The sequence below is a fragment of the Calypte anna genome, chromosome 8 (assembly GCF_003957555.1).
Source record: "Calypte anna isolate BGI_N300 chromosome 8, bCalAnn1_v1.p, whole genome shotgun sequence".
In the NCBI taxonomy this organism is placed as follows: domain Eukaryota; kingdom Metazoa; phylum Chordata; class Aves; order Apodiformes; family Trochilidae; genus Calypte; species Calypte anna.
The window spans coordinates 13,315,602-13,340,861 of NC_044254.1; the positions used below are offsets into that span (position 1 = coordinate 13,315,602).

A 25,260-nucleotide genomic window follows, 5' to 3' on the forward strand; every position below is an offset into this window, starting at 1 on the left:
CCCTCCCGGCTCCTCAGCCGCTTTGCCACCGCTGTTCCTCCAGTCCAGCGGCGGCTTCCCACCCGTATCAGCAGCTCGCCAACCGGGGCGCCCCCGTGCGCAGCGATTGAGCGCGGGGCCGCCGCTGCCTCACCGGAACCCTCCCCCCCCCGCCCCCCGCAGTTGGAATCCGCGGCGGCGGCACATTCCGCGGCGGCGCGCGGCGGATTCCTTCCCGCTGACGCTCAGCGCTCCCGCCCCGCACCGGACCGGACCCTGCCGGCAGCGCGCGGGGCGGGGCGGGCTCCCCCCTCGCGGCCGCGCGCCCCCTCCCCAGCCGGGCCGGGAGGGGCTGCCGCAGCCTCGCGCCCCGATTGGCGCGTGGCGGCCCCGGCGGGCGCGGGGCCGGCCCGTGAGGGAGGGACTAGAACTTTCCGCGGCTGCGGGCGGACTCTCGCCTCAGCCCGGAGCCGCCAGCGCCCGCGTCCAGTGCCCGCAGGCAGCGGGGAGACCGCCGACATGACCCACTTTAACAAGGGGCCCTCCTACGGGCTCTCCGCCGAGGTCAAGAACAAGGTACGGGCGGTGGCCGCACGGGGCTCCACCAGGCTTTGTCTGCACAGGGCCGGGCTGGGCCGCGCCGCGGGGCTTCGCTGCCTCCGACTCCTGGCGCGGTGACGGCGCGGGAAGGACGCTCCCGCCGCCGGGCCCGGGACAGCGCTGCGCGCCGCGACACCGAGTAGGAAACCGTCTGCCGCGGCGGAGACTGCAGAGTTGTCAGTGCCGGGCGGACCCGTGTGCGGCGGATGCGCCGCGATTCCCGCCGCGCCCTGTCCGGGCTGCACCTGCCCGCGCCGGCACCCCGGCACAGGACGGGATGTCCCGCTCTCTCCCGCGGGCGCTGTCCCCGCTCCTCTCGCCGGGACCGCGCGCTGCGCTGGGGACCGGAGCCGTCCCCAGCCGATGCCGCGGTCGGCGGGTCGGGGCGGTGGGCCGGGCAGTGCCGCGCCCGGCGGGGCGGATGAGGCGCGCGCGGCGCATTCCAGCCGCATGACATCATGGGCACGGGCGGCGCGCGGCCAATCGGCGCGGGCCCCGCACAGAGCGCGCATTGTCTGCCCGCGCGCCCCGCCCCGCCTGCCGGGGGCACACAAAGGCGCGGGGGGCCCGGGGCGCCGGGTGGGGTTTGCTGTCACGGGGGCTCTTGGCTGTACCCGGTGCTGGGTTCGGGACAGCGAAAAGGTCCCCTCGGGGGTGGCGGGCGAAGTGCGGGCAGCTCGGGGCGCGTCGGGTGAGCCCAGTTGCGCCGAGCAGCCCCGACGGGCCCTTCAGTTCTCTCGTGTACGGCGGAGCAAAACGTGGTTACGTGCGTGTCCTGTGGCACAGGCTGTCGCCTTCCAGCGAAAAAGCTTTGTAATAGAAATGGCAGCGGTAAACATCCAGGGATAAGTTGGTGCTGCGTGTCTTTATTCACAAGCTTATGTTCTAAACGTGGTGTTTAATAACCGGTTATTTCACACACGTCTGGTTTCAGGCTTCGGCAAATCCCCAGATCCTGTTTTACTTGTGGCTGAGTAGCAAGGAGAGGAGGGAGAAAAGTAGTTTGCTTTAAACATTGAAATTTATGCAGAAAGTATAAGTTAATATGTTGGAAGCTTTACAAAATAAACTTTTTTTTTTTTTTTTTTTTTTTTTTTTTTTTTTTTTTTTTTTCTTGACTGGCTTTCTTGGGATGGTTGTGGGGTTCTGCTGCAAAGTCTGATGACATCATGGAGCCAAAGGTCTTCCAGCGTCTAAACTTTTATCTATGCTGTTACAATCCTAACAAAAAAAAAAAGACAAGAAAGCATGTGTTGCATATTATTGCATGTAAATTAGGAAGGAAGTGCTCTTATACTCTAAAAAATACTGACAGAATCATGCAGGCCTAGTGATCCCTTTATGGGGACAAGATGGGAAGAAGTTCTTTGTTCTTTCTTTCAGTTTCTTATTGTCATCAGCTTCCTTAGGGCCTCCTGCGAGGAACTGTTCCAAGCCTGTGCATTAGCAGGGGCTTTGAAATTTGGTGCATTTGCCTTTATGCAAAGGGCCTTCCACTTTATCTTGCTGAGCATCTGTTATTTCACTTGCTTTGTCTGCTTCAATGCGAATATTGCAGAGGGATGGATACTCTGTGGCAGCTCCAGTTTCTTAATATGTAGGCTTCCCTGTGGTCCTTGGAAATGTCAACACAGCAGTGCCATAAAGGAAGTACACAAATGTGCCAAAGACAAATGCACGCCCCTCCCTCAAAAAATCCACAAGTAAACAAAGCCAGCAAAAGCTCCAGCAAAAGCTATAGCTTTGAATTTTGAGAATGTTGCTCTTATAGTGAGAAGAGGTATAGTTATACTGCATACCTCCTATCTGTGCATGGGTATGAGCATTAGCTATGTTTCTGCTTTTCTGTACCATTCTAGAAGATCAGAGGATAATGCCTCCCTAAAGATTAGAAATTATATTTGTCAGAGCCTTCTTTCTCATAAACATTTGAAGAACACCTAGTTTGCAGCTGCTGATGGATGGATCATTTTTGGTACTGATCTTAATCACTTTCTGAAACACCTTTATGTAAATTATTGTGTGTTTTGGGTTTTTTTTTTGTTTGTTTGGTCTCTGTTTTGTGTGGTGTTGGTCTAATGTTTGTAAGTAGCTGTGGTACCTTCTTTCTTTAATGATGGTTTTCTGCAGCAGACAGATGTGTTGATAGCTGTGTTGCCTGAGGGTCCAGCTGTGCTGGAGAGAGAAGTCTCTTGGTTTTGGTATTTATTCTTCTCATTTGGCATTGTATCAATGTTCAGACAGACTTTGTTTCCTATGGTGTTTGACTAGATGGCTGTATTTATAAGAATTTTGCTTAGTTGATCTTCCAGATTTCATCTTGAAGCTTGAAATGAAATCTTGGTTTAGTTGGGGGTTTAGGGTTTTGTTTGTTTGGGGTTTTTTTGTTTGTTGTGGGGTTTTTTGTTTTTTTTTTTTGGCCCCACCTTTCTCTTGTATTGCTGTTTACTTTAGTTCATACTGATAAGGTTTCTGGTCTGTTATGGATCTCTTTCCTTCTTCATACAAGGAACGGATGGAATTTGTGTACTGGTTCCCAGCTGTTAGGAAACTTGCCTGCATGAGAAATGTGTAGGTAGTCAAACTGGTATAATCCCTTTGAAGCTGATTCCCTGTTTACTTGGGATCACAGAAGATACTTGATCCAAAACAAATACTCAGCGAAGAGCCCTTTAAGCTGACTGAAATGGGTGGTTTCTTCTGCAGGCAACAAATCATTTCTTCTTGAGCAATGGCAGTTTCCAAAGTACATGTGGTTAGCATAGCTTGAGATGGAGATGCAGTTAGATAAAGCTACAAACTAGTGTTGTATTAGTCTCTGATTTACAACTGAGGTAGGCAAGAAATTAGCAGAAGCTTTTGCTCCATTGTTTCGCTGCATTAAGGTGTGTACCAAACACGAATGCTGGGCAGGAGGAGAGGTTCCAGTTCAGTCATCTGCTTCCCAGTGACTCCACCCATCCCATGGAAATGGCATTTATATCAGGCAGGTATTCATCTTCTCCCTCCTCTTATGTTTGATACACTGCCAGTTTCATCTCCATGTAAAATGAAGGATGAGCAGAAATATGGTCTGTATGGGGGTTAAACTTTGCATAATATTTGGCTATCCCATCAATTTACTTTAGATTGTGTTTCCTTCCAAGCCATCCATTTTCTCAGGAAGCTGTCACTGGTCAGTGCCATTTTCCAGACTTTATTAAATAAAGACTGCGGAGTAACAGAGGTGAGTTAGTCTGTGCCTGCTGCTGCCCTCCTGAAAGGTCAAGTGCTAGCAATATGGAAAAGGAAGGGAAACAAACTTTAAACTGGAGGGTGTTTGACCGATGAAACCTGTAAACAAAGTATCTCCTGTTTTGCAGGGGGACATTAGCACTTCCTGCTTTCGTTCTCAAGGGCAAATACAGATTAATGAAAAAGAATTGAAGTCTGTGGTGAATAATACTAACCAGTCCTATGTATGAGTATTGTGTTCCTCCTGAAACTGCTGAGGAGAAAATTCTTGTACTGTACTTCACTTGCTGCAGGCCAAATAAACAAAATTAATTGCTATGTCCAGAAATTACTATTATGAATATTTTTAACTGGGAACCTGATTTGAATCTTCCAGATTTTCTAATTAGTGATTTAATAGCTAGATGAAATTTTGGCTACCTGTAGCTGGACTGCTAGGCTGTCTCCTTCCTCTTTCTCACCACTACTTTCAAAACAGGAATATATAATTTTTCTTCTTAAAAAGGAACTGTTCCTACTACATATTTGGCTTAAGCTTCCATATTTCCTGTAGGCTCCTTTCCTTTAGAAAACTTTATGGCTTATTCACTGAAATTTATGAACCTGAGGTAAGAACATTTGCTGCTGATAACAGTGTATTCCTAATAGTGTCTGAAATTATGTCATAAAAATGGAGACTGTATTGGACAAAGGCAATGAAAACTTAGTCTTTGAGAGCACAGGTGGATATCTTTTAAGATAATAACTTGCAGTATAAGATCTCTGCATTCCCATTCTCTGTCTTGTACATAGATGTCTATATGGCTTTTAAAGAAGCCATGTTTTTAATTTACAAGTTTAGAGTTAAATTCAGGTGCTTAGTTTAAAATAAAATAAGCCTGCATGACCCTTACCATGATAAAAATCTTCAGTTTTTTGCATGGAGAATAAATTCAGTATTTTGGTGCTGTCAGAAATATTATAATAGAAAGATATACACTGAGATGTTACAAAGGAAATTTCAGAGGAAACAGCTGAAGGATTTTAAGATAAAGCATTGAACTTCAGTTGGCTCTGGTTAATTCATGGTGTGTGATGATCAGTCATAGCTCTTGAAGCTATCATTTGCTAGCTAAATATCAGTTTCAGTGTGCATAACACTAAAACGTTTCCCTTTTCATCCAAGACCTGTGACCAGGTCTTTTTCTTTTTCCAGCTAGATCCAGGCTTTTGCAACACATTTGCAGTTCTAACAAACAGCTTCATAATTTTGTCTTTTATATTTGTTGTCTTCCAAATATCTCTCAGTGTTAATGTTAAAGCATCCTGTTTTTTAATAGCTGTTCCTAAACCTTCTTTATAAGTGTAATACACAGAGATTAATTAAAATCTGAGTGAAAACTTTACTATAGGTTTAGTCAAGAAATCTTACGAACTAGATGCACAGAATGCATTCAACATAGGAAAATGGTAGGTACTTCATAGTACAGTTTTGATAACTGAGTCAACACAAAATTGCCCACAAAACATAAATATGACACTGGAATAATTCCATAGCTATTTGGCAGAACTACATGTATCACTTAAAACACATTACTGATATAAACAATGAAAACTTGTTTTTCAGTTAATCTTAAGATACTTTTTTAATGTATCAGCAACCAAATGATGAGAATTCTCCAGCTTAGAGTATTCCTGTTGGTTATTTCTTTCTGATTCTTAGTTTTACCTTGACTGGCAATGCCAAATATCAGTAATTCAATAACATTTCCTAGAAAATTGTCCTGCACTCTTCCCTCCACTTCCAAATCATGCAGTGTTCCTTTTCTGGGCAGAAGCCTCTTAGGCTGCTGTTTGCCATCTCAGTTGCTGAAACATGAGTTGAACCTTTTTGCTAGAAATTCTGCAGAGCAGTCTTTTTAAAGAAACCCAGAGAAACACCAGCTTTATTAAGCTGTAGTAGCCTATTAATTTGTGCTCTCATAGTGTTAGACCCTATGTGTGAAGAGTTCTTGTATTGAGAAGTGGTATTAATGCAGCAGCCCTAATCAATAGCTACATATTTTGGTTAATTTTTAAAAATTGTTTGTTTGTTTTTTATTTTTAGAGGAGGAAGTTATTCTAGCAGTGGAGAATCTTATCTGCAGAGTGTCCATTAATCTTTATCCTTCACTGTCTACCTCGGTGCTTCTGCTCTGTCTGTCTTGTCATGTCTGATTCATTTTCCTCTTTCACTGTTACTGTCTCAGGACAAGTCCTCTCTTGAGCATGTATTAGTATAGGTTTCCAGTTCTGGGGCAACTTCAATAGAAGTATTAACGCTACAGCAGTAATCAGTAGACATACTACCAGGTCCAAAACTGATGATGTTGAAACCTCTTTAGCATTGAGTTGACAGATCATATGTATGATTCATATTCTATGATAAGCAGAAGCAAGCAGTTTGCCATCAAAACACCTCCCTTGCCAGCAGCTTGGATATTGGCACTCCTGCTGTCTCCTTAAAGGCTGCTGCATGTGTCAGCCTAGCACTGTCCTTTCTGCACACTTGCCAAAGCTCACAAACAAGGGAAACTTTCCTTCATGAGCTCTTGCACAACCCTGCTGAGTAGACATACCCTATATTCATTTCCACTCAGTAGGCAAGATGGAGCAAACCTGTGAAAGCAGCCACCCTAGTGACAGCTGTTGTTGTAAACCACTGTCGCCGGGGTTAATTTCTTTTTCTAAATGGATTAAATCCCTAGTAAACCTTGACATGTCATCGCCAGGCTGACAGTTGTCTTTTGGAGTTCTCATGTATCTCAGAACTGTCACTTGGAACAGCACTCAGCTGTTTGTGGCCTGTGAGACACTCATCACTGCCCTGTGCTAAGCCCTGTCTGAGTGGTGCAACTTCCAGGTCTGGCTCATGGCTCACACCATTTTTTCTGGGAGGAAGGTGATGAATGGTGTGGCATAGCCAGGGTTAGCTGCCTCCTGAACATCAAAGCAGAGGTGGAGCGCTAGACCAGTTTGCTCCTGTGTGTGTATATGTGTGTGTGAGGACAGCACAGGTACAGCCTGGCAGGGCTGCCACAGCAAGGCATGGTGCTGACATCAGTTATGAGTCTGTTGAGAATGTCTGCTGTAAACTTCTGTTGTGTTTTACCTTACTAAGCATGCTGTGTGTGCACTTTCAGATTTAAAGCACTTTCTGTACATTTATACAATATAGTGACTTAGTTTCTGCTTGAATAACAAACTTTTCATAAAACTTTTACTAGAAAAAACATAAAACTTGCTAAGGTTAATGTTTGAGGATGTGTGGCAAGTATCAAGTTTTGCGTCCTTCACATGCAAACTCACAGTGTACCACAAACATCTCTGAAAGAAAGCAAAGAGTTTGACAGTCATGATGGGATTTGTAGTCTCAGAAAATAAAGTTTGAGTGTGCTTTTTGTGTGGTTTTGGAGTTAGACTTAGTTTAAAATTTAGAGAAAAATACCTACAGATTGCTGCTGCTGAGTCAATACCCTTAAAAGATAAATGCATATGCATTGTTTTGGGGTAATGGCACATCAGGTATTTTTTCTCTTTTTCTAACCTTGGCTTTTTTTTTTTTAAATGTTATTTTGGAGGCTTTTTATTGCCTCCAAATAATGTATACTTTGCCTCGAAGAATAAAGGATAGAAACTTATTTGTACTCAGAGTTGTTAGCTTCTGTAGCTCTGTAACACCGTGCACACTGTGTATCTGACACATCCTTTTAAGGAAAACTTTGTAGAGATTCCCATCCCCTATGGAACTGCACAGGAAAGGCCTTCAGTAAAAACAGGCTTGAGGCCAGGACACGTAGGGCAATTTGAAACAGATTGTTTCTAAGTGAGATCATGTGAAAATCCTTTTTTCTTTAAGAGGGACTCTTTTGCTTAAAAATGCTTTTGGTAAGTATCTGATTCTAAACGACTGTAAAGTTGTATAGCTATATTCGGCAGCAAATGTTCTCTGTTGGGTAAATATTTTTGGTTCTGCAGTACTGCCTCAGTAATTTATGTTGTTTTGGTTTAGTGAGAATGAATTATAGTGCCTTTCTTGAAAAAGGGTTTTGACTTGCGGGTGGGTAGTTCTACATTAGGGTGTGTGTTTCTTTAAAAAAGAACAGCCCTATTTTTTCTCTCTATTTTTTTTTCCTCCCCCCTCCTTTTTTTTTTTTTTTTTTCTTCCCCCTCCTCTTCCTTAAACCAGTGCAGAGTTTAGTAGGCATTAGGAGTTGAGACATAATTAAACTTCTTGTTGCTTATATAAAGCCATCTGTTACCAGAAGCAGATAAAATTCCGGCCGTATAAATTACAATAACTCCAAGGCGTTAGTCACAGTGGAGGAGCTGGCAGTAAGAGAAGATCATCACAGCAAGGCATGAAGTGCTGCTCTCACAGCTATGGGCTAGTGCCCTGTTTGGCCTCTTACCAAACTGCCTTACCCAGTCTCAGCAGCTGGGCCAAGCATGCTTTAATCCTTGAGAATCTGAATGTGCTCTGGTCACTGATCCTCACTGGCTTCTAGAAACTGGACTTTTAACTATTCAGTGCATTTGCTGCTTCCCTTCCAAGGCTTAACCTGGTCTTCTGGGGTCTAAACAGGACATTTTTATTGAAGACTTTATTTAGGTCTTTTTGTTACAGAGTAATCCTTAAGAGGTACAGTACATATAAGTACAGTGAGATTGTACATGGCTTGTGCATGTACCCTGCAAGACCTGAATTTTCCTAGATTAGGGCAAAAAATAAATATTTCTGCATTTCCTTGATGTTCTGAAATGCTTGCATGAAGGCGGGATCTCATCTACTGCAAGTCCTAGCGGGCTGAATTATAGATGGATTCTAAACAAATCTTTCTACCTTGCTTTGCATGTTTGGACCATAGATCTTTCCAGAGTAAAACCAAATGTTGCTACTATAAAAGCCTTAGCTTTCTTGCTAAGATAGCTATCCTGTTATATTGTTTTTCCATTGATATTTCTACTGCTACAAGCTCTTATTTGTAGACAGCATTATTTTAGCATTCCTAATTTTGCTTGAAAAAGAGTAATTGAAAAGCTTTTTACTGTTGTCTGTTGACTTTATCAATCAACTAAATGATAGAAGCATTACCAGCAAAGGATGAGTAACAACAGCATTTGGGAGGGGATTTGGTTATACTCAAATGTTCATAGAGGAAGCCAGCTCTTGTCTTGCTGCTAACGAGCCCCACCAGGACATTTCCCTTCTGTGTTGAGCACCGAGAGAGCACAAGTCAGGCCTCAGGCCCTTACACACCACACAGAGGTATGTGCCAGATCAGAACCAGTACTGCAGCTCCTCTTGAGATTCCCACTGCCTGAGCAGCCTGAACTGCCACTGCTCTGGTTAACTTCATAATACTGCGTGGGATCAAATTGAATTTGTTCTAAATCATATCTGAAAGTCAATAGAGTGTTAAGCCAACTAAGCAAATGTAGTGTAGATACATATCTAGTGCTCTTAGACTAAACATTCTTTGCTTATTTCTGCAAGAAACACTCCCCTTACCTTGCTGACATAATTGTATTAATCATGTTCCAATGAAAGTAGAAAGCACAAGTAACTTTCAAAGAAAATAAAGTTCATTGCATTTTTACCATGGTCCTTCTTGGTAGCATCCTTTATCATTAATAAACCATGGCATAAAAATGTTTGTGATATGAAAAGGTACTTCTATTTGAAAGAGTCTAGCAGATTTTGAGTAAAAGTAGCAAAAAGTGTGAGATTAAACATCAGAGATAAAGAACTGGTCTTTGAACAGCTGGAAAAGAATTGGAACAAAACATAACTAACAAAGTTTAAATTCAGTCAGGGCATCTGAGCATTTTGTTCTACAGAAGAACAACAGAACCTTAAATAATTTGGGATTAGGACCTCTCACACATCATTTGCAGTGCAGCCTTGGCCACACATTCTTCTGCTTGTGTATTTCAAACCCACAGTGTGTTGCGGTGTGCTGCGTAATGAGACTACAACTTGTGGTATCCAGAGTTTTGGATGCAGTGCCTAGCAGTGCTAACTGTCCTTTCTGCTCCTGGTTAAATGCTGGTTTAGAAGTTACTACAGAATCTTCTACTTAAGAGTTTGACAGTCTTCCCTTCTTCAACAGTAGTACTTCCTTTTGTACTCAGTATAAACTTAAGTGTAGCATGGTTTATGCCTCGAGTTTTACGTAACTTAAACTGCATTTTCATTAAATAGGAAGTTGAGCTTAAAGTTCATATAATCATAAATATTTAAACATTGTCCAGCTGTTGGTTGCACAGATTTTATGATTTGTATAGAACCACCTAGAAGATCTGTGCGAATTTCAAATACTCAGTCTTACTTTTCTTAGACTTCCTGCAGTGATCTTCTAATTTTAAATGGTAGGCCTTTAAAGATGGATGTTATTACAAAATAAGTAAACATCTTGTAATGTGTTTATGGTAATAACTTTTTTTTTTTTTTTAAATGCACCTTAATTATAGATCATATTCTTCTTATAATTCTTTTTATGTGGTTGAAGTACAGCTTGCCTGGGTGAACATACCCAAAATATTTTTTGATGCTGCCTGAAATATAATCAACATTGTATGTCACCTACTGAACTTAAACCTGTCAGAGATACACCCAGGAAGGGAGAGGAGGGTGTTGGAGGGCAGGGAGCAGCAAAGCACGTTCTTATTTTTCATTATTTGTGCTTGATTAATTCTTCCAATTTTTTTGGTAGTAGTAAAGTAAAACAATAGTATAAAGCACCTGATTTGCAAGATTTTCTAAGGCATAGGGTATGAAATCTTCTTTTCTTGTTAAGAAATCTTCTTTTCTTCTGTTAAGAAAATGGACATAGGAAAAATTGCCTTAAACAGAAGAATGTTCTATGTGTGCATTCACAGTTTTTGATCTGCTACCTGTAGGACAGATAAGCAAACTTTACTGCCTACTAGAAGCTAAGGAACTTCTCAAGAAATCACATCTTTCACCCAGATTACAAAAAACGATTTGAATAATTTTGTGCAAGGATGAAGTAGTGGGAAGAACATGAGATATCTGTGTTTTGCTTACGAACAGGCACCTCAGCCTGTTCAGCTAATGTGAGTTCATGGAATTAAATTGGAGCAGGTGACCAAATGCCATCAGAGCAGTTGGTGGGAGACACTGAGCCGTGTCAGCTGGGAAATGCTCATTGCCACAGGACTTCCCATGTCATCTGGTTCATTTTTCAGTCAAGCCTATGCCTGGGATCACAAGTGTCTGAGTTTATTGGGTGGGGGAACAAGAGAAATGAAAGCAGTAGAGTCTTGAGGTTTACCTTTGGAAAAGGTACAGAGAAAATGCATCCTGGGCTGTGCCCTCGCTGGAGGGCAAGAGGGTATGTGCATTTTGAGTAACACTTAGCAGAGCTTGCATCAACAGACTCAGTTTTCTTTAGCCAAGTTTTTTTTGAGAGCTGTGTTTGTTTTAGTAATAAGTTGCTTGCTGCTGTAAAGCATAGTTCTACTGTTGCTGGTAAGTGAAGGTTTGAAGAGAAGAAAAGGAGTGGTGATTCAGGCTAGAATAATCAGATTTTGTGGTCCTATTCAGAAAGTGAAACTGGAAGACTTGTCAATATAGTTGGGCCTTTGGGAAGAGCTACAGAGTTACAATACAGTTTACTTGTAATGTGACATATTTTAAAAGCTGTTCTGTTGGGGGGAGAAAATAAATAGACTTGAAAGAATATATAATTTCCCGGATTGCTGTAGTGACAATAGATTTGGAAGGTACTCGGATACTGTGATTCTTGCTGTCACTGTTTCTGTTTGCAGGCTCAGTTTAGCCTTTGAGAACTACAGTTCTACCAGAGTTACAGTAGAGTTGTCTTAGAAGACATTTCCTGAATTGCTCCTTGGAAAAGTAGGTTGTTTACAGTTGTTTGGTTTTGTTTCAGTTATGCTGAAAATACTGTTGAATATTAAGCAAAACGGATACAGCTGTAAAATTTTTGTGCTAATTAGCACAGTGAGATATGATGAGATCTTTCAATATTAGCATTAGTGTTCCTTGCCTTTCTGTACAACAGTCCATAGTGAGAGAAAAAGAAAAAAATAAAAGTGCTCAAATACCAGGGTATATCTTATGGTGGCTTTCAGTTTCTGAAGTACTTTCCCTTTTGGTTTTCATGTGGATTTTTATATTCCTTTTACCTTCAGCTTTCTCTTGCACAAATATGCCTCTGACATTTGCTTTTGCGTGCTGTCCTGCTCAACATACTTGAAATTATCAGGGAATTTTAATTCGTTCTTATCATGAAAGTTCATTGGATTGGTAGCTCAAATGGCAAGAAGCTCCACTTGACAATAATGTTGGTATCTTGTCACTCCCTTCTCTCAGCCACTTTCAGTAAAAATCAAAGTACTGTATTTTCCCAATGTCTTAGGTTCTCTGTTTCAACTGAAAGGGCATGCTATTTATTTTTCTATGACTAAAAAATCAGTGATCTGGTAGACAACTAGAACTGTTCTGCAGAAAAATACTGATTATGTCATGTCACTCGCCTTCACCTCTGATGCTGAGGATTAGATTTGTACAGTAATCTGCTTGCACCATAGAATTTTTAACAGAATTTTTATAGTTAAAAAAATACAGCAAACCATTCTTCCTGCTTACAAGAACACTTAACTGTTTTGTGTCTTTTTCTTGGTCACTTGTATATCCAGTAGGCTCTTAATGCTTTTTTCCCACAGGCATTTTGCTGTATAAATTTTAGAAGTGAGATTCAGAACTGTGTTCTGTAAGAGCAGGTGATGAGCAGAATGGGTCAGCTCAGGTGCCAGCAGCTGCAATTCTGGAGAATAATTTGAAATTGGCCATGTAATCTGCCTCATTCCATTTCTGGGTAATAAGGACTTCTGAGTGTTTCTGCATTGATATCAGGAGATATACTTTCATCTTTTCCCTATACCATCATAAAGTTTTAAAAAGGGGAGGAGAAAGATCTCTTGACAAACCAGTGCCAAGCAAATAGTAAAGAAATATCAGAATTGGTATCTTTGGCCGCTGCAAAACAAATTGCTCCTGAGGGTTGTGCTTATTGCAATGTAAAGTATGCGTGTAGGCACCACTGAAACAATAAAAATTCCATTTCACTCAGTTCCAAATTAATAAAGATTGAAAAGTTGATATGGGAATAAATTGCTGCTTAAAATTTAAACTCTGTATCTTTTAGGTCTTTAAAGCTGGAGTTTTCCTGTAATTATCTTTTTTTTTTTTTTTTTTTTTTTTTTTTTTTTTTTTTTTCTGTAGTTTATGACCTAAATGTGTAAAAGTAAAATCAATATTAAAATCTCTGATTAGACCTGGATTAAATTCAGGATGAGATGAATATGCTACCATACTTACTGGAAATGCAGTAAGCTTTCTCCATCTGTTTTTGTTTTAAAAGTTAGTAATTTTGCATCACTTGAGCTAGAAAATGTCCCACACCAAATTTCTCCCTACGAAGAACATAAACATCTAAAACTTAGGGCTTTATTATTCTGTTCACTTTGGTGAAAAATTATATGTGTAACCAATTCATGTACTATCATGGAGTAAAGTCCTGGCTATTTATTTTGCTGTACATGGCTCTTAATTTACTTTGGCAAACAGCAATATAAAAACTATTTTGCTGCACTTCTCTATGTATATAAATCTTACTTTTTGATTACAGGGCCTGTGATAAAGTTGTTCATTCACTTCGACAAGTACATGCATTTGTTGTTACAACTTTTGACCAAAAAGCATTTTTTTCAAATGATTACTAGTACTTTAAATTTAGCATGCTGCACATTAAAGGTTTGGTCCCTGCTGTGGGACTATAAAGCCTGAAGCTTTACTGTAAAGTTTCATCAGATCTAAGTAGCGTGAGGTGTAACATGATGGGTAACTTGGAAAGTTTTATCTTTTATACCTGCATTTTAACTTACTAACTTTTCTGTTAGTTCCAATGAATTGTAAAAAGATACACAGGGCAATTAAGCTCTTTCTTGAAATACTGTTACAGTGTTTTTCCAGAGTTGCAGCAGTATAGAGAGCTGAACTCAAACTGGAGATTTGGAACATACACTGTGCCTTAGTGTATACATCCTGTACTGTGTAATTTGGAAAAGATTAGTATTAAAGGGCAACTGAAAGTCCATATGATAGCACTTATGATGCAAAATACTGGTTAACATCACCACTCAAATTAAGCATGCTACAGGCACATTAAGTAACTTTAATGGTCTGTCTGTGTCCCTTGAAGTTGGCCAACATAACTTCATTTGTTTCCAGGAATCCACGTGCTTGCTAAAACCAGCAATGATTGCTGTTCCTGTACACAGAGAGAAAGGGTTTCACACTGTAAGAGTGCCCTAACAGGAAAGTCCTTCCTGAAGAGAACATGACGCGAGAATTGGGTGTGAAGTTGCCAGAGGAATCAAGGTCAACCCCAGGATTCTAGCCTTAGGCATATATTGGCATAAATGTGTGTATATCACTTCACCTGCTAGTTACTGTCTGCATCTGACAAAGATGAAACTTGGCATTTAAAACAGGAGTCACCTAGTAAGAGGTGGTAACCTGCCATCTGGTTTTTAAACTTTCATAAAATCTTATATCCATCGCTAAAATTGTATCTTTTCTACGACATTACAAAACCATAGCTTTTTTTCATGGCACTGATTAGTATTTTGAATGAGGCTGCTTAGCTACTATTTCCATCTTGAGCAGATATGTTTTCTTCTGCTGCGAACTTGTAAGATTTAAATCCTTTCCATGAAAGCTCAGTACTTAAAAAGGACTGAGTATTGGGGATGTTGGTTAGTAGTAATGGAAAAAGCCATTATTTTTTTTTTTTCATTTGTATCAGAGCTTCCAACTTCCCCTCGTTGATAGCAATCAAAGGAAAACTGGAACAGCTCTGATAGACTTGGAAAATACAAAGCATTCACTGCCTTAGTGTTGCATAAGCTCTGGTTGTGCCATTGGGAGTAAAGAGCAACAAATTGAGAGTAAGCATAAGGCTTCCTTTCTGGTAATACCTGACGAGCCACTTTTCCTGTTTAACCTCTGATTGTCACATGTTTAAAACCAGATTTGTAAGTTTCCATGTCTTTAGCTTTTCAGATAGATTGAGTATATTTTTCAAAGAAACCATCACTGCACTTCAACCTAGTTTCCAATTTCAAAAATCAAAACAAATACTTAATCATACTCAAGTCAAACTGCACAGTAGTCGAGACAATTCAGAAAATCGTATTTAATAGTAGTGCCTTCAGTGGCAACAAAGGCAAGTTCCCTCATGTGTTTAATCTTTTTTTTTCAAATTCTTTGTCCCTAGATAAGCACTGCAGTGATACCCCACAACACTTTAAAGTCTCTTGAAAGGCTCAAGATTTGAACACATGAAAGTACTCCAACATAAAGGAAATATTTTTCAAGTGATAAAATTCCATCTGATTACTTCTAAGTTCTCCAAGCAATGGGAGAACGTAGAAACTCTCCAAGCGATCTAATATTCATCTCGGTTATAATCTCAAATATGGAATGCAATTAGTATTAAATGAAGAAAATTTTTGCCATTTCTAAATTTTAGATGTTTCCTAATAATGATTAAAATCATCACATTTGCAGAAGTCCTTAGGGTTCTCACTCTTTTTAATACAGGGAAGGAAAAGTCTGATCTTTAAAATGTTTTTTGATGGCATGATCATAGACTTCATTTCCTCTTTAAAAAAGGGATAAAGAAAGAAAAATCAGATGTAGAAAGACAACTCCAGCTGTATTCCAGACAATTCCAACTGCAAGATGGCTAAACTATGTCTTAGCATTTTCTTTAATGTACACACAAACAGAAACTTGCCTGAATTTTCAGAAAGCAATTTTCATTACATTTCTGACTAACTAAATATTTGTGGGAGAGAATAGTCTGAGCCACTCTCTTTACCCACATGTACATTAGAATGGTGATTTTACCACAGCATGATGTGTCAACATACAAATGACCAGCCCAAACTGTCTGCTCTCTTTTACCTGTAACATCAGAATGTATGACGTTTGGCCTTTCTACAAATCCTGTTTTTTGAATTGGTGTACAGGAATATATTATCTGTTGTAGGTCTTGTTTGTACACATCACATGAGATTTTGTGGGTGAGATCACTTTTGTAAGATCTCTGCAGATTGGGTAATGTGTAGTAAGAATATGATGCTGTTTCTTTCCTCCAGAGATGTTTTGGGATCTTTCTTCCTTGCACAGATAGTTACTTCCACACTAAATAACTGCCTCAGTCATGCCCAAGACTGCTGCTCTTCTGTAAGTTTGAACAAGCCAGTTGAATTCTGCTAGATATTCTGGGAGATGCAAATTAAGGCTGTAATCACATAAATCTTGTTTCCATAGGAAATAAAAATAGCCATGAAAGTATTTTTTAAGCTAATATCCACTTAAGGAGAAAGATGATAACCAGCTTCCTCATACACCATTTTCAAAATGTTAACCCCTCTGGTTAACTTCCTCCCTCCCTTTACTGTTACTAGGGTCACTATGAACAAAGAACGTGGTAGCACTGCTTTGCAGCAGCTTCGTCCGTGGAGCTGTGAACTTCAGGTAGCTTTTCTAGTTTACTTCTCATTTTGGCTAATATCCTCACAGTAATTCTCACACTAAGCAATATTACCTGAGCTTTCTTCTGTTTTCTTCAATGAAAAAAAATAGTTATCTTGATTATTTTAGACTTGTATAGGTCTAAACACTGAAATACTTGCCATCTAGTGCAGAATATTGCACAAGAATTAACACCTTCATCAAGATCTGAGTAAGAGAATGGGTCAGCCCAACATTGTGGACTGTAACTAAGGCACCATAGCACCACCATTACAAATAGTGTAAGGAAAATAAGTATTACTCAGACAAGTTTTTGAAGTCAAGCCAGAGATTCAGGAATTTTCCATTCCCCTTAGAAGAAAAATAGAGAAAAGAATACTGTAATTTTCAGTTTGGTCAATTTGGACTTGGGGATTACTAATGCTAGCCAAAAATGTAGCAATTGCTTCTATCCAAGTAACTGAGATAGGTTGGGGTTATAATATCATATAAATAGCTGCTAAGATCTGGGCTTTCTTGGCTAAGTCTAAGGCTCTATGTAAAAAGTCTGAATTTACATTTGACCTGAATGTGAATGGCTTTATGTGAGCTGCTTGTTAGGAATTTGTAAGTAACTGGTAGTAGCTGAGCTCATTTTCCATTAGTGAGTACTGTGAGTACATATTGTGCTTGCCTGTCAGGTTTGTCATGGTTGCTCCCTTATTCCCTGTCCTGCTCACTGACCCGTGCTGGACAACTTCCAGGCTGAAGGTAGAAAAGTGTTGCCAACCTCTGCACTAGCAATGTTTATTTACACCGTAAAATCTTGTGCTAAGAAAATGTTTTATTTACAGAAAAAGTAGCAGTACTTTCAGTGACATAATCCTTTTTCTACAACTTGCCAATATTGAAAAGTATGGCAGAAGTAACAGGCTTCAGCTCATTTCTGAGGTTTAATTCTCTTCAGGGGAAGGGAACAAAGAGAACGTGGGCTCTAGCTGCCAGCATCAAGTTTACTGGTTGATTTCTAGTGACTGAGGCATAAACTGACACACTGGGAAGTGAAGTCTTAACATCTGGAAAAGGAGTTTTAGGTCACTATCCTAATAACAACTCTGGGCCTCTGCTTGATGCCTTTAACTTCAAAGACCATTGCAGGTTTTCTCTCGCTATAGTAACAGAGCAGTAAGTTTGCAACTAAGACATGAGATCAGAGTTTATTCCATCACTCTTCCAGCAAGGCGAAAGAGCAGGCATACAAAAGCCTAAGCTGAAAAGAGCCGCACACACAACTCCCAGAATCCCCAGCAAGATAACTCCTAATGTTGTAGCAACAAGGGAAAAACTTACTAAGTCATCTCCATTAATCATAACCTAGCTAAAAAAGCAAACCCACCATTATCTTTGGATGCATAACTTCAAATCTATTATTAAGAGTACCCATGTAGAAATCTACATCTGAGCAGGAGTACTGATGGCGTGGCAATTCTTGAGTTCATAACACACTCTTTCACTTTTGTACTTCCTGCTAAAGTACAGCTTGGCTAAGATATTTTTTCCAAAAAAGTCCTTTGTCCACAGCTGTTGAAAGACTATTCTCAAGCTCCAGCAATTTTTACATTAGGAGGAACTGTTAAATGCTTCAAAGCACTAGTTGCAAATAAACATGAAGTAAAGCCATAAACATTATAGTAAAAGTGATTAAATACTTGTATCTCTACTGTAATAATTGAAATACAGTTTAGAGTCCAGCAACACAGTTACTGGATAAACGCTGTAGTATACTCTTTGAAATGGATATGGCGGGAAACAGTTTTCTCTCATGAAGTAACTTTATAACTGCTTGTGTTCCAGATTGCCCTGAAATATGACCCTCAGGTAGAAGAAGATCTTCGTAACTGGATAGAAGAGGTTACAGGGCTGAGCATTGGTGCAAACTTTCAACTGGGATTAAAAGATGGCATAATCTTATGCGAGTAAGCATCTATTAAGTAACCTTATTTTTAGCAGTTTCCCACTTCTGATGATCTAAGGAGGGACTCCCCTTCAAACATGTCAATGAAAATAGTCAAAGCTGACAGCAGGGTGGGAGACAGCTTCTTTGAAACTGTGGAGAAGAATGAAAACTTAAACCTCCTTTATATTTCAGCTAATATTATAACCATACAATGGTTTGGGTTGGAGGGGACCTTAAATATCATCTTGTTCCAGCCCCCCTCATGGGCAGGGACACCTCCCAATAGACCAGGTTGTTCATGGCCCCATCCAGCCTGTCCTTCCAACTTCCAGGGCTGGGGCAACCACAACTTCTCTGGGCAACCTATTCCAATGCCTCACCACCCTAAAAGTAAGGAATTTCTTCCCAATATCTAATCTAAATCTGCCCTCTTTCGGATTGAATCCATTAGCCCTCCTTCTATTAAGACTTCAAAGTATTTCTAAATTCAGTGGTAAAACTCTTCTGTAGTAATCAAATGTCACACAAAAATTCTTGTGGTCTATTAGACGTCTTAGGCCTGAGATTTGAGCTAGGCTCTGTGTATGAACAAAAAAATTAACCATTTTTATGAACTAATGCAACTAATACAGTATGAGTGAAAATATTATCTAATGCCTGCACAAATGGTATAAGGATGAGATTTATTGTTTAAGCATTTCCCTTTTTTTCACCTCCCCAGGCTTATAAATAAGCTGCAGCCAGGATCAGTGAAGAAAATTAATCAATCAAAACTAAATTGGCACCAGGTAAAACAAGAAAAAACAACCCCAAACTACACCTCTAACCCCTCCAATCCCTAAAACAGTTCTTTTGTTCTGTATTAATCAACTTGCCGTGAATATGATAGACCTTAAATCTTAATAGCTCCAAGTTTTGTATGTGATGTGTGCATAGCAATTGAGGATAAGGCATACATGATCAGCATTTCACAGAAAGCAGCTATAGCTGAGATGACTCATAAGTGGCACTTGAGTATACATAATCAATAAGAGTGCATCAGTTGTTAGGTAAAATTTTAGATGGAAGTCAAACAGAGCCAAATAGCAAAAAAAAAAAAAAAAAAAGGCTGTTAAAAGGCCCTTATAATAAATTATTGTGCCACAGAACTCGGAAAACAATGAGGTGCGAACTACAGTATGTATTTTAATATAGTATATCCAGCTTTTATTTCTTATGAGTGCTCTTATCTAGCACTTCCCCCTCATAAGGGACTAGTAAAGGCAAGTGCAAGCATTGGAAGGGTTGTTGGTTAGATTTGACTGCCTTTACAGTTGCTGGGTCTAGCTTAATACTGCTATGTCAGCCCTTGTTTTTACTGGCATTGAACACTTCAAAATACGGTGAAGGATTTTTTATTTAAAACATCTTAATACCTAAGACTTCGGAAGGAAAGAAGGGATTCAGTCTTTGCTCCATCTTGCTTTCCAGTTTCTCCAGCATGCAGTGCTAAAAAGTGATAATAAATACCAAAAGCTTAGTTGGATTTTTCTCAGGAGGTGAGCAAGGTAATACCTTCAAACCACATTAAAGGTTCTTACTATAACTTCTTAACATAACTAAACATAGTTATGTTTATTTTACACAAAATTACCCATTGCTGAAATCAAATAACAAGGACACTATGTCAAATTTTCCTATTTCAAGGAGGATTTAGATTAGAATTTTTCTTGGAAGGGACACGGGTGAGGCAGTTTTGTCCAAGCCCCCTGTAACAAAGTATATGATACTGATGGAGGGATTCCAGGCTACATAAACCTTTAGACTGATATCTGAAGTCAAGATTAAAATTAATCTCAAACTTCCTACCAATCACTCATAACCATGCTTAGCTGTTTTGTCCACGTTGCACAAGACAAAGAACTTGTGTAAAACAGGCAGAACAAACAAAGCAGCCAACAACAAAAAGTTTATAATTACTTAGTTTCTGAATTAAAACACTGAGTAGAAAACTGGCTTTTTTGTTTCTATTTAGCTGGAGAACATTGGGAATTTTATCAAAGCCATCCAAGTCTACGGCATGAAGCCACATGATATTTTTGAAGCAAATGATCTTTTTGAAAATGGAAATATGACTCAAGTACAGACCACTCTAGTGGCACTAGCAGGTCTGGTAAGTATTTCTACTCCTGGAATTGGCACAAATCCACATGCCAGTCCAGATACACCCTCACCACTCATGTAGATAACAAAACCAACATATGGTCTGTTGGAAGGGGATAGATACTGCTCTGAGTCTGAGATAGTGCAGAGGCTGCACTTCAGAGGCCTGTGTCCTACTTCATGTCTCCATGGAGAGAGCTCCAAGGCTTGGAGCTCAGAGTTAGAATTCCTGACTGCAGGTGGCCTTGCTCTGGAGCTACCTGTGCATACCAAAAACTGAGGAAGCTCACAGGAGGACACTAATGCCTGCAGGATATCCTTCTGACAGTATCTTTGGTGTGCCACATTGAAACAGCTTGGGGAACTGTTACCTTCTTTTATGCCTGATGCCCAGTTTCTCAGAAGAGATAAACCTGCTTTTGGCATTGTTTGAGAGTCCAGGGTCAGGGCCGTAAAGCCATTATTCCAAAAAATATATGTTATACACTGAATACTCTATTTTCACTCTCCCTAAATAGGCAAAAACCAAAGGTTTTCATACTACAATTGATATTGGTGTCAAATATGCAGAGAAACAAGCACGAAGTTTTGATGCAGGAAAACTAAAAGCTGGCCAAAGTGTAATTGGCCTGCAGGTAAGTATGAAATTCAAGTTTGCATTTAATCTCTTTTATTTGAAAACAACTGTTGTTTTAACGGATACATTGTTTATACAAAAACAGCTGCAGAATTGCAGTATATTCTAATCATGGAAGGAGCTATGAGGTTCTAATTCTTTAATGCAGTTGAGATGCTCTGTAAGCTCAAGCAACTGCCTGGAAGCTGTTTCTCTTTGTTTTAAATATGCAATAAGACTGATAAGGAAGAAAGAAACAGCTAATATTAGCAGTATCATCTCTGTCCCCTAGAGTGGATTTTAAGTAGGAATCTTTGGATAGCTAAAGCTCCTTATATGGTAGAATCTTTTTTTTCTTTCCACTTACTTTCATAGTCATAAAATCCAAAATAACTGGAATAGCATCATTAAATTCCTGTGGCAGAGAAGTTGTGGCACTGTAATTGAATCATTACTGTCCAGAGTAGAAGTTAATTATTAGATTTCGATGTGCATTTAGAATGGATGTACACATGCAGTTGGGTAAATGCCAGTTACTGAAATGCTTCAGAATGACAGTTGCTTTTATTTTCTTTTGAAGCTCTGCGTGAAGACAGGGTAATTTATTAAAGATAGTGGTCAAGCTATATCAGGAAAGCATCCACTGTAAAATTACTTTTTACATCAGTCATCACAGTAACCCAACCATATTGGTTTCCTTAGCCTGTGCTTGCTGTACAAATAAAAATCACTTTTTATGTCCACTTCTTCCTTTCCTCAATAAAGATGGGCACCAACAAGTGTGCTAGTCAGGCAGGCATGACTGCTTATGGAACGAGAAGACATCTCTATGATCCCAAAATGCAAACTGATAAACCATTTGACCAGACAACAATTAGTCTACAGATGGGCACTAACAAAGGAGCCAGTCAGGTAAGGAGGATGGAGTGGTCAGAGGGGATTCAAGTCTCAATCTGGGAGAGTCTGAGGCTCGTGCAGTAGCAGAGTCTGACTGGCAGCAGTGAGAGGGTACAGTCCAGCTGTGCTTCCACACAGTAAATGAAGAACCTCCAATTCTTACTACTGTTCTAGTGGGTTGTGTGCTGAATACCTTAAGGCATAAAAATGACCCGGTGCTTCTAGAATTTCCATCTGGTTGCATTAGACCAGAAGAAAATAGCTTCCTTTCAAGTACTAACTAGGCAGAGGCAAAAAAAGAAATTGCTTCCTGGGCACTACCTTGGTCCAGACACTTAGTATGTTCACTCCAAAGAGGAAAATAAACGTGACCTTTCTGCAAGGACTTTCTTTGGTGACTCACTACCAGTGAACACGTGCTGTTGTGTTATGTTTTCTTACATTTTAATTCCTGTTTCCTGTAAGATGTACTCGTAATCTTAAACCTACTGATCACAGCCCTTGACCTTCTTACTGAACCTCTAAAATCCTCTTTTATTAGGCTGGTATGCTGGCACCAGGTACCAGGAGAGACATCTACGATCAGAAGCACATATTACAACCCGTGGATAACTCAACTATTTCATTACAAATGGGTACCAACAAAGTAGCTTCACAGAAGGGAATGAGTGTGTATGGGCTTGGACGACAAGTGTATGACCCCAAGTACTGTGCTGCACCAACAGAACCTGTCATTCATAATGGCAGTCAAGGAACAGGAACTAATGGGTCAGAAATCAGCGATAGTGATTATCAGGCAGAATACCCAGATGACTATCATGGAGAGTACCAAGATGACTATCATAGAGATTATCATGGTCAGTACAGTGACCAGGGCATTGATTATTAGCTTTGCATCAACAGTTCAGTGTTAGTCCATTATTTTATTCAGTAAGAACGAAACTAGCCTTGTGGAATTGTTGCCCGTCTTTCCTACATGCTATGCTTAATGTACCTAAAGAAATAATTGCCTTACATACATTCCTTTTTTCCTTTCTCTGCCCTTTCCCTGTCTAGTTGCCTTTAGTGCTGTAAGAGTTGTAGTCTACAGCATTAACAATAACTGCATATGAAGTAAAAGGAATACTGTGAAAGGGGAGTGTTCTCATACAGCCAGGTTGTCTAATAAGGAGCTATGCATTTTCACAATCTATTCTTAAGAAGGTATTTACATACCACAGTTAGCCTTCATTTTACATATTTACAGCTTTTCTGTTTTCCAGATGAGATAAAAATACTTCATGCTTAAAGTTAAATATGGTCTTTGCCAGTTAAAACTTAGACATCACATTAGTGAATTAAATATCATTGCTACATTTCTAGGGTATTGTTTGCTAATGGTAAGTCCTGCATTAGATATAAGTGTGCATTTGTGATTGTGTATTCATTCCATTATCAATACTGACCAAACTCTTAGAAACAGTTGTCTTACTAAAAAGGGAGCTTGTACAAAGTCTTGAGCCAACAGAAGTCCCATGACTGATGGTGCATTTACCTTTTGTTGTGCCATAATATATTCATGTAGAAATGCTTTTTCTTCCTTGAACTGTATTTATTGCCACATTTCTCAAACTGATCCCAGTGTATTTTTATAAATAAATATTTTTTTCTTAAAGGTATGTAGATGATTTTGCCTCATTTGTTATGCTGCGATTCTAAAAAATCAGATGCCAGAGATTATTCCCAAATCAGCATCACCTGTATTAAGGGTAATGGGGAACTTCTGTCTGTTGCAGTTGGGTTCTTTATTTTCCACAGAATTTCATCTCACAGCCTTGTGAAAAATCTCCTGGGAGTGAGTGACAGTGACTTAACAGGAAAGGAATGCAGATCCTTTACAGCAGATTTCAGTTCCCCTCTACATGACTGTGAGGTTATGACTAGAGTTCCTTAGCTATTCACTAGTTTCTGCCGTTTTCTCAAGGCAAATGAGGACCTGCACATAATGAACACTCTGCTTCAGCCTGTAACCCTCAGACCATCACTTCAAGAACTCAAACCACCCTTGCATTAGAGTGTATACAGAGATAGCCTGGTCTTTGTGTCTGGTCATCTGCAATCCAAGTTCTCTAGTTACCAACATCAGAGCTTTATTTTGAAGTGGAAAAATAATTTTTTTTTTCCTCACCGTGGAGTGCCAACAGACTACTAATTTTACTGGGCTGTAACTGGAGAAAAAAGAACATGCTATCAACATGGGCCACTGCTGCTGGCCCTAGATTAAATTTAGTAACATTAACATATAAAATGTTTCATACTTGCAAGTTCTAGACTTGTAAAGGATTGTTCCCACAAGACTAGATTAGGTCTGTTATATTTGGGTGTAATGTGGTGATCTGACTTGAAACTGACCCATTTGTTGAAGAAGTCTTAAGCTTATTTATTTCACAGAATTTAAACTTGAAAAGACCTCTAGAGGTCACTGGCCCAAGCCCTGCATGTGAGGCAAGAAAATTATTGCCAACATGTCTGTTAGGACCTGCTCTTCCTATTTCCTCCCTTCAAAAAAATAGTATCTAACAATGCAGAAGTAGCAGCTGAACTGCTGCAAAGCAGTGCTACCATCAACAACAAAAGCCTTGTTATTTTCATAGTTGGGTGAAAACAGGGTGTCTTTTTCAAAGCCCAATCTATGTCCTCCTGCTCTTTCAGACTCCAAAACTTTATGCTTAAAACTGCTTGCACACATTATATATATACTTGAACAGAAGAAACAAAACTCACACACTGTTCTCAGTACACTTGTTTTCTTTCATCCAAAGAGGTATCCAGTGGAATCATAACTGAATTAAATCCAGGTTGAAGTAGCCACCAAACAAGAACAGGCAAACAGCCTTGCTTAAAACAATAAGCTGTAATACTTAGCCAATTTCTGGTATACAGACATCAGTAGTCCCCATCTCCTATTTTTAAGGAATATGCTCATAAAAGTACCTTTTATTTTTGGGAAGCCAGTCTTCCATAGCTGCAGGAACAGTCCACACAGTACTGGGCTGCTTTGCAGGGCAGAGTTTGAAATACCAGAAGAGGCTTGGACAAGCCTAAGTGCCTGAACTGGTACTGGCTACATCCTGACCAACTACTTCCAGCATGCTTTGTAGCTGCCTGACTACAAGATCCTGCAGGGAAAGGCAGCAGTGAGAAACCAACCCTACAGAGCATGAGCTGCTTGGTTCCTCTAGCTCAAGGGAGGACTTAAGCCATGCA

General features: G+C 40.0%; 1 protein-coding gene across 1 annotated transcript; it reads left to right on the plus strand.

Moving 5' to 3' along the window:
- The first annotated feature begins 324 nt into the window (after window positions 1-324).
- CNN3 (calponin 3) lies at window positions 325-23,672 on the plus strand. The gene is made up of 7 exons (XM_030455360.1): window positions 325-555; window positions 18,257-18,378; window positions 19,081-19,147; window positions 20,374-20,511; window positions 21,020-21,136; window positions 21,883-22,029; window positions 22,556-23,672. Exons 1-7 carry the CDS (start codon window positions 499-501, stop codon window positions 22,901-22,903), a joined length of 996 nt encoding a protein of 331 aa, XP_030311220.1. The 5' UTR covers window positions 325-498; the 3' UTR covers window positions 22,904-23,672.
- The last annotated feature ends 1,588 nt before the right edge of the window (window positions 23,673-25,260 follow it).

Excerpts from the sequence above, each read along its gene's own strand:
- CNN3 (XM_030455360.1), top strand. The coding sequence starts at position 499 with ATGACCCACTTTAACAAGGGGCCCTCCTACGGGCTCTCCGCCGAGGTC. Across the intron at positions 556-18,256 it reads CCGCCGAGGTCAAGAACAAG|ATTGCCCTGAAATATGACCC; the intron begins GTACGGGCGGTG and ends CTTGTGTTCCAG. Across the intron at positions 22,030-22,555 it reads CTAACAAAGGAGCCAGTCAG|GCTGGTATGCTGGCACCAGG; the intron begins GTAAGGAGGATG and ends CTCTTTTATTAG.